This window comes from Hippopotamus amphibius, chromosome 5 (genome assembly GCF_030028045.1).
Source record: "Hippopotamus amphibius kiboko isolate mHipAmp2 chromosome 5, mHipAmp2.hap2, whole genome shotgun sequence".
Taxonomy (NCBI): Eukaryota; Metazoa; Chordata; class Mammalia; order Artiodactyla; family Hippopotamidae; genus Hippopotamus; species Hippopotamus amphibius.
In genome coordinates, this window is record NC_080190.1 from 124,185,514 (window position 1) to 124,201,414 (window position 15,901).

Consider the following 15,901-nt stretch of genomic DNA (forward strand, 5'->3'; position numbering starts at 1 on the left):
TCTGGAAGTGTGTGCATCTGTTTTGATAAACTTTAACTTTTTATTATAGGTTTGTGTATATTTTATGGTTGTAAACGATATGATAGACTATCTACACATTTCATGCACTTATGACATACATATTTCTTAATTTTTCTGATACTTCTAGGCTAAGCAGTTCATTTTTAAAATTGTCCCAAATCCCCACAAACTTTTTTTTTAACTTCTTATTTTTTTTATTTTTTACAATAAACTGCATATATTTAGAGTGTACAATTTGGTATCCCAGTCTCCCAATTCGTTCCCCCCCCGCAACCCTCCCCGCTTTCCTCACTTGGTGTCCATATGTTTGTTCTCTACATCTGTGTCTCTATTTCTGCCTTGCAAACCGGTTCATTTGTACCATTTTTCTATGGTCCACGTATATGTGTTAATGTACAATATCTGTTTTTCTCTTTCTGACGCACTTCACTCTGTATGACAGTCTCTAGGTCCGTCCATGTCTCTACAAATGTCCCAGTTTCATTGCTTTTTACAGCTGAGTAATATTCCATTGTATGTATGTACCACATCTTCTTTATCCATTCATCTGTCGATGGGCGTTTAGGTTGCTTCCATGTCCTGGCTATTGTAAATAGTGCTGCAGTGAACATTGGAGTGCATGTGTCTTTTTGAATTACTGTGTTCTCTGGGTATATGCCCAGCAGTGGGATTGCTGGGTCATATGGTAGTTCTGTTTGTAGTTTTGCAAGGAACCTCCATACTGTTCTCCATAGTGGCTGTATCAATTTACATTCCCACCAGCAATGCAAGAGCGTTCCTTTTTCTCCACACCCTCTCCAGCATTTACTGTTTGTAGATTTTCTGATGATGCCCATTCTAACTGGTGTGAGGTGATACCTCATTGTCGTTTTGATTTGCATTTCTCTAATAATGAGTGATGTTGAGCAGCTTTTCATGTGCCCCTTGGCCATCCGTATGTCTTCTTTGGAGAAATGCCTATTCAGGTCTTCTGTCCATTTTTTGATTGGGTTGTTTGTTTTTTTCATATTGAGCTGGATAAACTGTTTATATATTTTGGAGATTAATCCTTTGTTGTTTCGTTTGCAAATATTTTTTCCCATTCTGAGGGTTGTCTTTTCGTCTTGCTTATGGTTTCCTTTGCTGTGCAGAAGCTTTGAAGTTTCATTAGGTCCCACTTATTTATTTTTGTTTTTATTTCCATTATTCTAGAGGGTGGATCAAAAAAGATCTTGCTGTTATTTACGTCGAAGAGTGTTCTTCCTATGTTTTCCTCTAGGTCCAATATATTTATTGAAAACAATCCACATATAAGTGGACCCATGCAGTTCAAGCCCATGTTGTTCAAGGGTTAGCAGTACTTAACTCATCTGTAGATCTTTAAAAAATTATAAATAAGAAAAGAGTAGAGCTGGTTACTGCTGTCTTTTTGCTGTGAATCTCACCTCCTTCACCTTGAAAATGAAAGGGCAGAGGAGGTCAGCGTTGCCCCCACTCTCTGCAGAGCCCCAGCTGTTTGAAGTGTTCAAAGAAAAGTATCATTCTGTCAAAGGCTGGCATACATAAAAGTTACTTTTATCCTTGTATGTTAATATTTTTAAGTAAAAGTAATCCATAATTCAAACACTAGCTCAGAAATACAATGCAACTTGAGAGAATTAGAGCATGCATTCATTCAAATAATACCAGTTTATATGAAGAGGGTATACCTCCGGGATTGGAAGAAAACATGTCTTTCAACCACTAAAACCATAAATCTTAGTTTGACACCTGGCTTACAGGCCTCCCATGACGTGAAGGATAATTGTTCCCGTCATTGACAAACTTTTCATAGATTTGTTGCAGGGTTGGTGAAATAATTTTTCTGTTGGAATACCACATATACAAAGATTATTAAAAATATAAAAACAACAAATTTCACCATATTATAGGTTGTTATCCTTACTGTTAGGATTTTCCTTCCAACTTTGTATTTAAACATTCTTAAAAAATAAAGATTCTATCATTCTGTTAAAGAAAAAAAAAGTATCATTCTGTGACCAAGTAAGTGTAGGAAAAGCTGTGGGAAACAGAGATACAGAGATTTCTTCACTTAGGACTTGACTCAGAGCATCGAGAGGATCAAGGGGTGGAGGGTCGGGAGCAGAGCGCCTCGGTGGTTTTTGGATTACTTAACCTCTTCTTCATGGCTCTTCTTAATGTATACTGAAAATTATTATGAAAGCTGGGTGATATCAGATGAGGTGATTTTCTAGGTCTGCCTTCCCCATGATTCTAATAATTTTAGGGAAGAAAACATTTCAAAGGCTATCTTTGACTTCATATTGTTTTGACTGGCGTGTATTTACTAAAGCAGTTATAGCCATCTGTTAATTTGGGGAAGGAACACCATTATTGATAATTCTGGTCCATACCTGTGTTCTCATTATTTCTATAGTATCATTCTACACTGTGGCTTTATTCTAGAAAGTTCATATCTTGAAAGGAGTATGTACTTTTTCAGTTGGAAGTGTGGTTTCCATTATAAAAATATACATTTTAGTATAATTTTAATAAACTTAGAAATAAAGCCCCAAAATCCTTCCACCTCCTTTCAATAATTTATATAAGAGGTCTCGTATCAAACTCAAACTCAGCTTTACATCAAGGGGTGACTAGACATAAGCTGCTCTTTCAAGTATTCTTTTAAGCTTCCCTGGATTAAGCACACAACCAAAAAAAAACCCGCACCTTTTGTGTTTTTAAAATTACTTAGCAGGTCGCAGTCTTTCAGAAATATGTTATAATGATTCTTTAGGCTTTGGAGAGTTTTGCTTCCAAATTTTCTTTTGCTGGTAGAACAAAGAGGAGAGATTTTGTGTGTGTGTGTGTGTGTGTGTAAATAATAGTACTCATGCATCCTGTAAGTGTTACAGTCAAGGCTTTGGAAACAGAGGGAAGAACAAAATGTCCAGAGCTCCTCTCCACACAGATTTTACCTTTCAGTGGGAGAACAGAAGCAAGCAGATGTCTTCTGTGATGTCAGGTAGTGAGAGATGCCACGAAGAGAAGGACCAAGGACAGAACATGGGAAGGAATGCACGTGCTACTTTAGATACAGGGTCGGGGCTGCCTTGCTGAGAAGGGCCACGGTCTGATTTGTCTGTGTGTGTCTCTCTCTCCAGTGGCTGGGTGGAGACTCGGGGCGAGTGTCTGGGGGCGTTGGGAACGCAGGCTTGTGGCCCAGGCTGGCAGCAGGGGGAGGGGGAGGGGGTCGGTGTCCCGGTGTGTCCTGAAGAAAACCTAACAGGGGTGCTGCTGGGTAAGTCGTGGGGTCCGAAGGCAAACAGCCAGGGACAGCTCCAGCGAGGTGGCAGCAGTGCCTTTTGTTGTAATAGAGTGGCCCGGGGGAAGCAGGCTTTGTTTGCAAGGCCCTGCTGCCCTTGAACATGCGAAGTTGGGAGGAGAGCAGGGGCCCCGGGAAGATGGAGGAAGCAGCTGGTGAGGTTGGGAGAAGCCAGAGCAGGTGGTGGGAAGCCAGCTGGAAACCTGCTCCAGGAAAAGCCACCAACTCTGTCACATCTGAGAAACAGAATCAGGATGTCCTAAGAATGGGTGGTTGGATTTGGTGACACGATGATCTTGTACATCCTTTCTGACCTTGTCGGCAGTGGCTACAGTAACACGGGTTGGAGGAAAACCTGTCCTGGGCCGAGGAAGTACAAGCAGCTCTTGCAGAGAGTTTTGCCACAAAAAGGAACAGAAATGGCAGAAGGAGGATGTGAGACTGCAGGAGCGTTTTTATCTATGGTTTGTTTTAAATGGGAGAAAGCGCAGTGTGTGATCACAGGAACTAGGTTTTTGGACAGCTGACAGGTGTGGGCAGGTCCATGTTCTCGCACCAGTAGAGTGACTGGTTTGGGGAGGCCAGGCAGACCCTCCATCATAACAGACAGGAAGGCGGGATTAGGGTGCGGGTACCAGGAGGTTGATGGCCCTGGTGGATGGTGGTGCGTGTTTGACATGGTTATTAGTGTCCCGCGTGAGGACAGGTGGCCTTGTGCATGTGAAAACAGTGTGCCCTTCTCCTCTAGAGAAGAGAGATTTGTTTATGTTAATGAATTTCATACCACAGTGACTTCATTTTACTCATTTCTTAGAAAATCAGCACTTAGATTAGCTTCCTTTGCCCGTCTGGTTACTGGGTACCAGTGATGACATTCACAAGACATCTTAGACGCTGTGTTTACCCAGCAGTGGTTGCTACCTTGTTGCCTTGATGAATCTCTTTTTTAATTTAATGTTCGTTGTTTTAACATCACAACTTCAAAGCCATACTAATATTAATGCAAGTGCTTTTGGAAATAGAGATTATGTAACAATGATTTAAATCCGATTCATAACATCCTAGTTAATAATAACCCATTACTATGACGGCGCTTATTTTACAAGTATTGATTTGTCTTTCTCAGGTATATTTTATTAAAGAACACAACATTGTTGCACCATATAAAATAGAAAGGGTGAGTAAAGCTTTTCATTTATCCCTAGCAATTTATATGGTGATTTTGAGCAGTAAGATTCTGTGCCTTTGTTAATTTCTTTAATGCGGTAAAATACTGGGTATTTAAAAGCTTGTCACTAGCAGTTATAACAGAATTACCCAAGGGAGCCACAGACTTTAGTCCAAGAGATTTCAATTAACTTTTTAACTTAAAAATAAGTGTATCTGTTAGGGGAAAAATAAAGCTTAAATATATTAGGTTAAAAGTTGAAAGCAGAATGTGCATCTTTTGTAAGATTATTTACTGGGTGTCACTGAGAACTTCTTTTAAATGGGAAATATTTATAGATTATAAAATACCCTTATTTAAGAGCTCAGTGATAATTTATAAATTCTCCTGATTGGGTAGAAGCTCTGAGGGGCTGTGAACACAGGATTTGTAACTAGAGGTTACCTTCAGCCATTCTGTGCCTTACTCAGTGCTTTAGGCTGCAGCCTAGTGTGCAGTAAAGGGGTAACTCCTAGCAGAAGAGTTTTTATGGGACCTAAAGACGGGCCTAGTGCTCCTATAGCTACACCTCTGAATGAGGAAACCCCCCGCCCCGAGCAGACGTCCCGCAGGCTGGATGGCAGTTGTGGTCACAGCCCGGCCTGTGGGTTCTCAGCAGCAGCCGGGGGACGCGCCGGCCACCTGCAGCCGACTCTGCGTGCGCGGGTCACTGAGAATCGGCGGATGCTGGGATCTCGCTGCTCACAGGCGGTGCCGTTGACATTTTGGGAAGGATGGCTCTTCCTTGTGAGGGGCTGTTGCTGATACCGCAGGCTGTTCCCACCCAGTGAAGGCCCCCTCTGCACTGTCCCCCATGGTGTGGCACCTCCACACCCTGACACCCTCCCCCTCCACGCCAAGTTGAGAACCACTGCCTGGTGTGCTCGCCCTGCAGAGGCGCTCCTGACACCCACCCGAAGTGCGAAGCTGCTGAAGAAATACGTGAAGAGAAATGAGGAAGGTTTTCTGAAGCAAAGAAAAGCTCTTTTGTTCCAATGTGAATTAGGAAATTAAAGGAGTCTCAGGTTTCAAGTGGGGGGATGGTGACGTCCGTGATGGCGGTGATGAGAGGTGATAGACTAGGAAGCCCCAGACCCTCGTGCCTCTTAGGGAGAGACTGACGCACTTCCCTTTGTGAGAAATCCAGAAGCCAGCTCAGAGGGCCCTGCGCCCCGGTTGAGCATGAAATGAGCCACACTGGAGCTGGGAACATTGTAGCCTCCTTTCACCGTAGCCCCTCCCCCGGCACCGTGACATGCGATTGGAGGGAACTCCCAGCTTCCGTCTTCTCCCTGGGGAGGGAAAGACAAGACAGAACCGTAGGTCCAATGTTCTGGCTTTTGGGGGCAGCTGCCTGAGGGACGGGCTTCTGTCTCACCTGTCCTGCAGCTCTGACAAGACCTGTAATGCTGGGGACCCCTGAAAACGGGAAAGAGCTGGGCATCGTGCAGCTCCTCCAGGGGACCTTGCACAGCAGACCCATCCTTGGGCGAAACAGAAGAGTGCAGCTTGTGACACAGAAAATTAACTGTCACAACACATGTGTACCCAGCCTCAGAGCACCCAAGGGTATGAAGCCAGCACTGACAGGACTGAAGAGAGAGGCTGACGGCAGCACAGGACAGACTTCTGTGCCCCACCTTCAATAGTGGAAGGATCATCCAGACAGAAGATCACTCAGAAAACAGGGCTCAACCAGCACTGTCACCAGATGGTCCTCAGACACAGAGCATCCCGCCCAACAGCAGCAGGGCACACTCTCTTCTCACACACACATGGGACCTTCTCCAGGACAGGTCATGTGTCAGGTCACAAAACAACCAACAACACTGAGAAGACTGAAGTCATTCCAGGTATCTTTAACAGCCTCCGTGGAATGAAACTAGAAATCCATAGCAGCGGGAAAATCCACACATCTGTGGAAATGAAGCAACACTCTTGCACAACCAATGGGTCAAAGAAGAAATAAAAAAGGAAATTAAAAAATACCTCAAGATGATGAGAACAACAACAACATACATAAACTTACAGGATGCAGCAAAAGCAGTCCTAAGAGGGAAGTTTAGAGAGTTAAACGCTTACCTTAAAAAAAGAGAAAGACCTCATTAAAAAACCTAACTATACACCTCAAGAAACTAGAAAAAGAGGAGCAAACTAAGCCCAAAGTTAGCAGAAAGAAGGAAATAGTAAATATAGCAGTAAATCCGCTAGACTCTGCTCCCCCTAGGGCCCTCATTCCAGGTGGGCTGAGCGAGGACAAGCCAGGCAGGTATGTGCACAGGTCAGCAGGGGGTTGCAAGTGTTCTTAAAGTGATAGGTCCTAACATGTTGCTTTTCCCTCTTTCTTTAGGGTACGATGGAATATGTCTTTGAGTTGGATGTCTCAGGGAAAGTGGAAGATGTCGTGGAGACAGTGCTTCAGGTAAGCTGGGGCTTTTCTCAGACATTCACTGGCAAACTTAGGCAGAAAAATTTTTTTAAAGAATTTTATACTCATATCTCTTAGCAAAACCATAACCTTTTTCGTAAATCTGAAACAGATTTCCTTGAATATGTTGAACTTGAAAACTATACGTTAGGAAGAAGCCGTAGATATATCAGGATCTCTCTTACCTGTTACTAAGTAACAGAATGGTGGTTGTGTTTCATTGCTTCTAAGGAAATAGCTTCATATCATCCGAGAGAAAAAATGAATTCATGTGTATTTATATAATCGTAGCTTCACAGAGCATCCTGTCTGGACAACCTGGGGGACCAAACTGCTATGGTAAGTTTCTAAAGATTTGTATCTTTATTGCGAATGAACTTATATTGATATGTCACTTATAAATACTTACATCCATACTTTTAAAATGGTTCTTTTTTAATAGATAACAGCTATTTTGCAGTCCCGTTTGGCTAGGACGTCATTTGACAAAAACAGGTACGTTTCCATTGATTTTGTTTCCTGATTATGAAAGCAGTGGCATCGTCACCTCGTGCCTCATTCGATGTGTCCAAAAACCATGGTGGGTGTTACCGTCCGCCTCGCCTCAACCCAAACTGCTTATTTGTGGGAACGGCCCCAGCCTGAGTGCCGCTTCTCCCAGCTGATATATGTCCATCAGAAAGGCCTGGTGATGGGCGCTCCCCAAGATCTTCCCAGTCTGCGAGCTTCTGTCTTTTCACACGTTATTCCTTCAGTTCAGGCCACCAGCCCCTGCGGCTCAGATCATGGTGACAGCATTTAGTTAACTCATCCCCCGATTCCAGCCTTCCCTGCTCTATCCTCTTTTCCCTACACTTCCAAATGCACTTTTAAAATACATTCTTTCTAAAGAATTTATTTATATCACTTGTCTGTTTGAAACTCTTCCAGACTTCCCATTGCCTTCGGGGTAAAGTCTTAACTTTTCTAAGTATGTAATATATTTTCTGCAAGTAAACTATACTTTTATATTAACCTGTTCTCTTATTTGCTTCTTATTTTAAGTAGATTTCCTTCTATTAAGTAGATTTGGGCTATTTGTCTATATCTGCATCTGCAGTACCACTATGTTCATCACTGTAGCTTTAGGATAACTCTTGGTATCTGGTAGTGCAGGGTCCCACATGGTATTTCCCTTTCTAACTTACGTCTTCCCTGTTCTTGGTCTTATGTGCTTCTGCAAGTTCCGTAGAGGAAAAGCCTGCTGGATTTTGACTGTGATTGCAGTGATCTCTCTGTTTAAGTCTTCTTTAATGTTTCTTTATGATTTTCTTTATAAAGGTCTTTCTTGTCTTGTGCTGGGTTTATTCCAAGTGCTTTGTATTTTTGATGGTGGTGTAAATGATATCCTAAAATACTTCATTTTCTCTGTGTTGGTGGTGGATAGCATGCAGTGTGTTTTTGTGTATTCATTTTGTTTTCAGCGGCGCTGCCACACATTGTGGTCAGTTCCATTCACCTTGTATACAGATTCTGTAATATGTACAAAACCTGATGTGTGGATTATTGCACTCTAGTCACTAGATATCATTTTTATTTTAGATGTTTGCATTTGGAATCCTTCCAGCTTAGGACAAAGTAGAACATATTGGTTGAATAGATTCACTTGTGGTTTACTATGTGTTGGCTTTTGCTAGAAGCTTATGTGTATAAATGAGATTAGTTTGTAATGTTCTGTTTTATTGCTACCTTTGTGAGATTTGTGACCCTTACACTATATTTTAAAATGTTAGAGAATTTGCCAGTAAAGCCATCTGGCCAATAATGTGTTTTCTGTGGTTATGTTTGTTTGCTTCTTTTTCTGCTTCATCTGCATAGCATTAATTTTCACTTTTGAACTTGTAGGATGTATTAGTTAAATGGATTGCTGAGGGGAAAGAGTAGGTCCCATTTTAGGGAGAGAAATAAGAAGAAGAATTAGCTTCTTTTGATGTACTTAGAATGGATAATTTTTCTAAGTAGCAATTTAGACTTTAATCCTGGGCTTCAGCGTGACATTAATTTTTAAAATGGTTCACTCTGAAAGTTTTAATCTATCCAGTCTCCAAACTGTTAGGCTGAAGAATTTGGGGGAGAAATTTTTGCAGCATGAAGTGAGATACTGCAGGATTGTGTCATTCTGCTAAAAAAAAGAAGGTAAACTTTTGCTAAAATAAGCTTTCGTCATGCTTCCAAGGAAATACTTTTTTATTGAAACTATTTTTTTTCCTTACTGTTCATTCTGAAAAATGCCAAATCCTCACAAGTTGAAAGGTTAATATAGTGAACACAGATACTCTGTGAGTCACCAGGTGTTAATTTGTCAACATTTTGCTAAATTTGCTTTGGTTCTTGCGTACTCATGCCCTTGCTTGCTGTGTGTGCACATGTATAAACATGTCTGTCTGTATGTTATATATATGTGCATACATGTATAGCTGGTATGCATATGTGTGTTTGTATGATATATATGAAATATACGAGTATAACTTTTTCCTGAACCATTTGAAAGGACACTGCAAGACTTCCTGACACTTCACCTGTAACTACTTCAACATGTATCTCTCACCAGGAAGTTCTCTGACATTGCTCTGTACTATTATAATACTCAAGTAGCAGTATTCTGTGTGCCGGGTAGTTTATAGCTCCATATTCAGGTTTCTGCATTTGAACCCCAAAAAGGCCTCTTTAAAATACTTTGGACTAATTTTAGATTTAAAGAAAAGATGTAAAGACAGTAAAAAGAGTTCTTTTCCCCTCATCCAGTTCCCCCATTGTTACAAGTTTAGTGTGTGGCTGCCACTGTCTTTTGTTGGGTGTAATCCTAGGTTTTTGATTTTTTTTTTAACAGATAATAAACTGCATATATTTAGAGTGTACAATTTCGTATCCCCATCTCCCAATTCATCACTCCCCAACCCTCCCTGCTTTCCCCACTTGGTGTCCATATGTTTGTTCTCTACATCTGTGTCTGTATTTCTGCCTTACAAACGGGTTGATTTGTACCATTTTTCTATAGTCTGCATATTTTTTTTTGATGCTGTTGAAATTTTATTTTCCAACTATTTTTACTGGTACACAGAAATAGTTTTTTGCTTGTTTTTTAACAATGACCTTGTATCCTGTGACTTTTCCAAATTTACTCGTTAGTCCTAGCAGGTTTTCTTATAGAGTTTTCTATATCCATAATCATTTACTCTGTGAATAATGACAGTTTCACAGAAATTCTTATGGCTTTTATTTCTGCTTCTTGCCTCATTGCACAGTTTGATTAATAGATGCAGTGGGAACAGACGTCCTTGCCTTGTTCTTGATCTTATAGGAAAAGAGTTTCACCATGAAATGATGATGCCAGCCGTAGGTTTTCATAGGTGCCCTTTACCAGAATGAGAAAGTTTCTTTTTATTCCTGCTTTGCCCGGAGTATTTTCAAAAGTAGGTTTAGAATTTTGTTAAGTACTTTTTGTGCATTTATTGAGGTGATAATTTTTTCTTTAATTCTGTTAATATTGTGAATTATGTTGATTTTTTTTTTTCAGTGTTAAAACAACCTTGTATTCATGGGATAAATCCAACTTGCTTACGGTGTTTCATTCTTTTTACATATTGATGGGTTTGCTTTGCTAGTATTTTGTAAAGGATTTTTGCATCTCTCTTTATGGCTGTTGCTCTGTAAACCTGAGTGTATTTGTGAGGTTTTGGTATCAGGGTTATGCTGATAACCTGAGTTTAGAAATGTCCCTTTATCCTCTGTTTCCCGAAAGAGTTTGTGTAGGACTATGTGTCTTTCTTAAATTTTTAGTAGAATTTATTGGTGAAGCCATGGAGGCCTGAAGTGTTCTTACTTATTCAGATTATTTACTCAACAGGGGACTATTTAGATTGTCTGTTTCTTCTTGCACCTGTTTCGGCAAGTTGCATTTTTCAAAAGCTTCGTCCAGGTCATGTAAGCTGTCAGGTGTTGGCATCGAGTTGTCAGTGTCCTCTTAACGTCAGTAGGGTCTGCAGTTACGGCCCCTCTTTCATTCCTTACACTGATGCTTTGTGTTTTCTCCTCATCAGTATCGCCAGAGGTGTACCAATTTTATTTACCTTCTTAAAGATCCAACTTTTGACTTTACTGATTTTTCTCTGTTTTTCCATTTTGTATAAAATTGATTTCCACTCTTAGGATTTCCTTCCTTCGGCTTAGATTGGATTTAACTTGTTCTTTTTCCAGCTTCCTGCAAAGTTTAGATCACTGATTTTAGACCTTCTTTTATAACATACATAGGACTAAAACAAAAATTTACCTCTAAGCACTGCTCAGCTACATCCTGCAGATTTTGGTATGTTTTGTCATTCATGTGAAATATTTCATAATTTCCTTTGTCATTTCTTCTTTGACCCACTGGGTTTTTTCCTTGGGTTATTTATTCTTTGGGTTATTTAGAAATATGTTGTTTATCTTCTATTTATGGGGACTTTATTGTTTTATTGTCCTTGATTTCTATTTTAGTACTGTCTTGGTTCAGAGAATATATGGTTCAGTCTTTTGATATTTGTTGAGGTTTGTTGTAAGGCTCTGCACACGGTCTGTCTTGGCAAAGGTTTCACAGGCCCGTGAGAGGCATGTGTGCTCTGGGGTGTGGAGTGTGGTGCTCTGTAGACGTCATTTAGGCCAGTCTGTTGATGGTGTTTAGATCATCTGTACTTTATTGACTTTTTGTGGACTTGCTCTGTCAATTACTGAGAGAAGGGGGTTAAAATTACCAATGATGGTTGTAGAATTGTTTATTTTCCCCTGTATTTCTGTCAATTTATGCCTTGTATATTGTCAGGTTCTGTTATTAGGTTTACATACATTTATAAGACACCAGTTTTCGTTCATGTGGTGTTTGCATGCTGTATCTTTTTCTACCCTTTTTACTTTTAACCTGTGTCTTATTCTGTTTCCGCAAAACACACACTTTATATAGTTGAGTCTTTTTATACAGTCTGACAGTCTCTGCTTGTTAATTGAATTGTTTAATTCATTCATAATTATGTGATTCTGGATATAGTTGGTTTTAAACCCACTGTCTTAGTTGTTTCCTAGTGTTTCATTTGTTCTTTGTTTCCTCTGATCTTCCTTTCTTGCCTTCTTTTGGGTAAATCTGATACTTTTAAGTATTCTGCTTTTAGCTGTAGCACTTGGTGTCATTCTTAATGGTCACTCTGGAGCTCACACTGTGCACCTTGCACCTAGTGCGTATTCAGGTAAGTGTGTTACCCCCCCCCCCCCCCCCCACAGCCGTTCAGGAACGTTACAGCAGTGTTCCCACATAACCTCTGCCACCCTTTGTGATCTGTGCTCTTGTATGAAATTTCTACATGTACCATAAAATACATAATATGGTGTTCTTATTTTAGCTTTTTAAAGAATTTTTTTTTTAATTTTTTAAAATTTTTATACAATAGGCCCTTTTGGTTATCTATTTTAAATATAACAGTGTGTACATGTCATTCCCAAACTTCCAATCCCAAGCATTGAGATACATGCACTTGTAGGTACATAGATTGAAATACTGAGAAGCAGTTCTTTTCTGTTTACTCGGATATTTTAATATTCACGTTTCCTGGTGCTCATCTTTCCTTGCTGCAGACCCGTTGTTGCATCTGGCGTCCTTTCTCTTCAGCCCAGGGAACTTCCTGTAGCATTTCTTGCGGTGCAGATCTGGTCAGGATGGAGTCTCCCAGCTTTGTCTGAAAACACCTTCATCTCACCCTCATCTTTGAAGCATGTTTTTGTTGGAGTCAGAGTTCTAGGTTGACAGGGTTTTCTTTCACTACTTGAAGGATTTTCGTTGCTTGTACGTTGGTGTCCATTGTTTCCTGTAAAAAGTCATGTCCTTTGTCTTGCTGTTACTGTAAATAAGGTGTAGTCTCTCTGTGCCCATCCTACTGGGGGTGTCAGGGTTTCTAGGTTACGGAGTCTGTGAACTGATGTCTTAGATGAGACGCTTCTCACCACTCTCCCCTCAGTGTTTCTTCTGCCCCATCTCCTGTCTCTTCCCCTGTGACTTGAGTTACACTCATGTTAGTATGTTTGTTTTGGGGTTTGTTTGTTTTTTTTAATATTTATTTATTTGGCTGTGCCAGGTCTTAGTTGCAGCACACAGAATCTTTAGTTGCACCATGTGGGATCTAGGTCCCTGACCAGGAGTGGAACCCAGGCCCCCTTCATTGAGAGCACGCAGTCTTAGCCACTGGACCACCAGGGAAATCCGGAAGTCCCATGTTAGTATGTTTTTTAATTTCCCTTAGATCTCAGACACTCTGTTCTGTGGGGGTTTTTATTATTTTTTTTTTCTCCTTTTGTCTTGTTTCAGTTAGGATGTTTTTCATTGGCCTGATTTCAGGTATACTGGACTTTTCCTCTGTGGTGCCTGGTCTGTCAAGCTTATTTAAGTCACCCTTCATTTCTCTTGTCCTGATTTTCATTTCTAGCATTTCCATTCAGTTCTTTCTCATAGTTTCTGTTTCTCTGATGCAATTCCCCTTCCTTTCACAAGTGTCGTGCATCTTCTCTTCTAGGTCTTTTAGTGCATTTATTACAGTTATCTGAAAGTCTCCCCCTGATAGGTGCAACATCCAGGTCCTCTTCCGTGGACTCTCCTCTCTCCTGAGCGTGGCTCCTATTTTCTCTCTTCTTCGTGATTCTTCTAATTTTGTCTTGTATGCTGGGTGGTTTGTTTTAAAGGATCTGTAGAGACTGAACTAAGGACTGTTTGCCTCCAGAGGTGGTCGTGCCCACCCCCGTTGTGCCCGCTGCTTGCCCTGGGGGCCCCGTCCATGTCATGAGTGATGGAGCTGGGTTAAATCCAGGTCCCCACTGCCTGCAGGTCCGCTGAGGGAGCGGGCCGGACTGTCCTCAGCGGGACCTGGGATCAGGGCACTTGAAGAATCCCTGTGCTTTACAGCGGAGCGCCAGCTCTCTGCCCTGAGGCACCATCTGCCCACCCCCCACCCCCTTGCAGCCTTTCTGCGTCTCTGCCCTGCAGGCCTGACTCCCTAATGAGGGTTGTGTACCTCCTCTGGCAGGTTTCTGTGGTTGAGGTGAGAGCTGTGAGGTCTGCTTCACATCTGAACTGGAAGAGGAAGCCTGCTCCTGTGTGCTTTTGTTCTGTTACTTATAGGGGAGACTTATTTTAACTAAGTAATTGCCTTAAAATATTGATGATTTGGTTGTTTCCCTTCTATTTTTTTTTTTAATTAGTAAAGGAAAAAGAAAATGGACTTTTTTGACTAGTTAATAATTTAGGAGGGAGTAGTAATCACCTTTGACTGGTTTTACTACAGTAAATCCACAAAGGACTATACTTTAGAACTGACATTCAAGTAATTGTAATTACGTACTCACAGCCTTATAGAGTGTAGTGTGAAATAAATGCTACCGATGCCAAAACGGTTTCTGTGACAATAAAATATGTCTTAATGACACAAAAACAGAAAATTACGTTAATGTAAGAATAGTTTCAAGGCAGATTTATTTGGGGAGAAATGAAGAGTTCAGCTGAAGGCTTAATTGGTGTTTTTTAACTTCTCTGTCTTCTGTGATACACAACCTCATCTGCTTTTAGAAATCAAGTGTTCATTATACCATTCAAAATAAAGGCAGTTTTATTTAGGCAACTAATTTCTGTCACCATTTTTCTTGTAAAATGCAGTGTTTAGACACCTGTTCTGCAGAGTCACCCTGTAGCTCACTCAGATAAAGTTAAGCCTAGAAAGTAGGCTGATTTCTGATTTTTCTTGCTTTTGCTGGAAAACATATTCTCAGATTCCAAAGTGTTTCTGAAAAGCTGCACATGGAATGCAAAGCAGAAATGGTAACACCTCTGGTGACGAATCCTGGCCACGTGTGCATCACCGACAGCAGCCTGTATTTCCAGCCTCTCAACGGGTACCCGGTAAGCAGACTGCAGGCCAGGGCGGGGGGCTCCTTTGGTATTCCCATTCTCGTCTTCAGGCTCTTTCCTGTGAACTGGACTTCACAGTTAGAGTTCTCACACTTTGGTGGGAGTCAGAATTACCTTCCCTCCCTGTCCAGCTCCTGGTAGTTAACAGGCTTCCCATGTCATCCTGTTGCACACCCACCCGAGTTTGAACTCTTCTGACTTACTGTTTTTCGGATGAAAAGAAACCCTGCCCCTTCCACTTGTAGTAAAGGGCCGTTGGAGGTGTATACCTTTCTGCTTGGAAGCACTTTTGCAAGAGAGCAATGAAATATATGAAGGTTAAGAAGAAATGGATGTTTTCTGTGTATCTTCTTATACGTACACCTGTGTTGGTATTTCTCACTTTTTTGTTAATTACAAACAAAATCAGTAGATCTGCGTCTTTCCCAGAGAAGCAGCGTGAAGTGGCCTCTCCAGCCAGTGCAGAGGCGCACATGGAGATGCTATCATGGGGCAGCTGCGGTGCTACTGCTGTGATGCTGGAAACATCCTCTCTTTCAAGATGACTTTAGACTCACCAGGCCAGACAGTAAAGATAAACTCAGATTTCCACACTGAAACTTGTAAAGCTTGGCGGCTTTATCTGGATCTGGCCCCTTTTCAGAGTGGTTCATTGAAAGACCAGAAATCCTAATACTCTGATAGTGCAGTTGGACCGTTTGGCCGGCAGCTTCAAGAACAGGAGTTTTTCCGCTGTGGAAGAAATCCTTCAGGCTGGTCAGGCATTATATGTCCTGAAATGCAAATGCTTTCCTAAGTGAAAGGCGGTGCTATCACAGTTCCGTCCAGATGGGGCACGCGCGCCAGGCCCTCTAGTGGACACAGTACCTGTGGCTGGTGGCATTCTGTGTGGTGGCATAGATTGGCTGGACCACCACTGTCGCTGTGGCTTGGGTCCGTACTTTGGCAAAAACATCTGAGTGTGAGCCATAGCTTCAGGGACCC

At 41.4% G+C, this 15,901-nt stretch overlaps 1 protein-coding gene across 2 annotated transcripts in view; it reads left to right on the forward strand.

The window, feature by feature from the left end:
- Positions 1-15,901, forward strand: part of NSMAF (neutral sphingomyelinase activation associated factor) — a 63,627-nt gene that overhangs the window by 25,260 nt on the left and 22,466 nt on the right. For both annotated transcript variants that reach the window (XM_057735402.1, XM_057735403.1), the window contains 5 exons: positions 4,452-4,502; positions 6,883-6,954; positions 7,252-7,299; positions 7,403-7,455; positions 14,779-14,908. In XM_057735402.1, the coding sequence (XP_057591385.1) occupies positions 4,452-4,502; positions 6,883-6,954; positions 7,252-7,299; positions 7,403-7,455; positions 14,779-14,908 (354 nt within the window). The remainder of the gene's footprint in view (positions 1-4,451; positions 4,503-6,882; positions 6,955-7,251; positions 7,300-7,402; positions 7,456-14,778; positions 14,909-15,901) is intronic.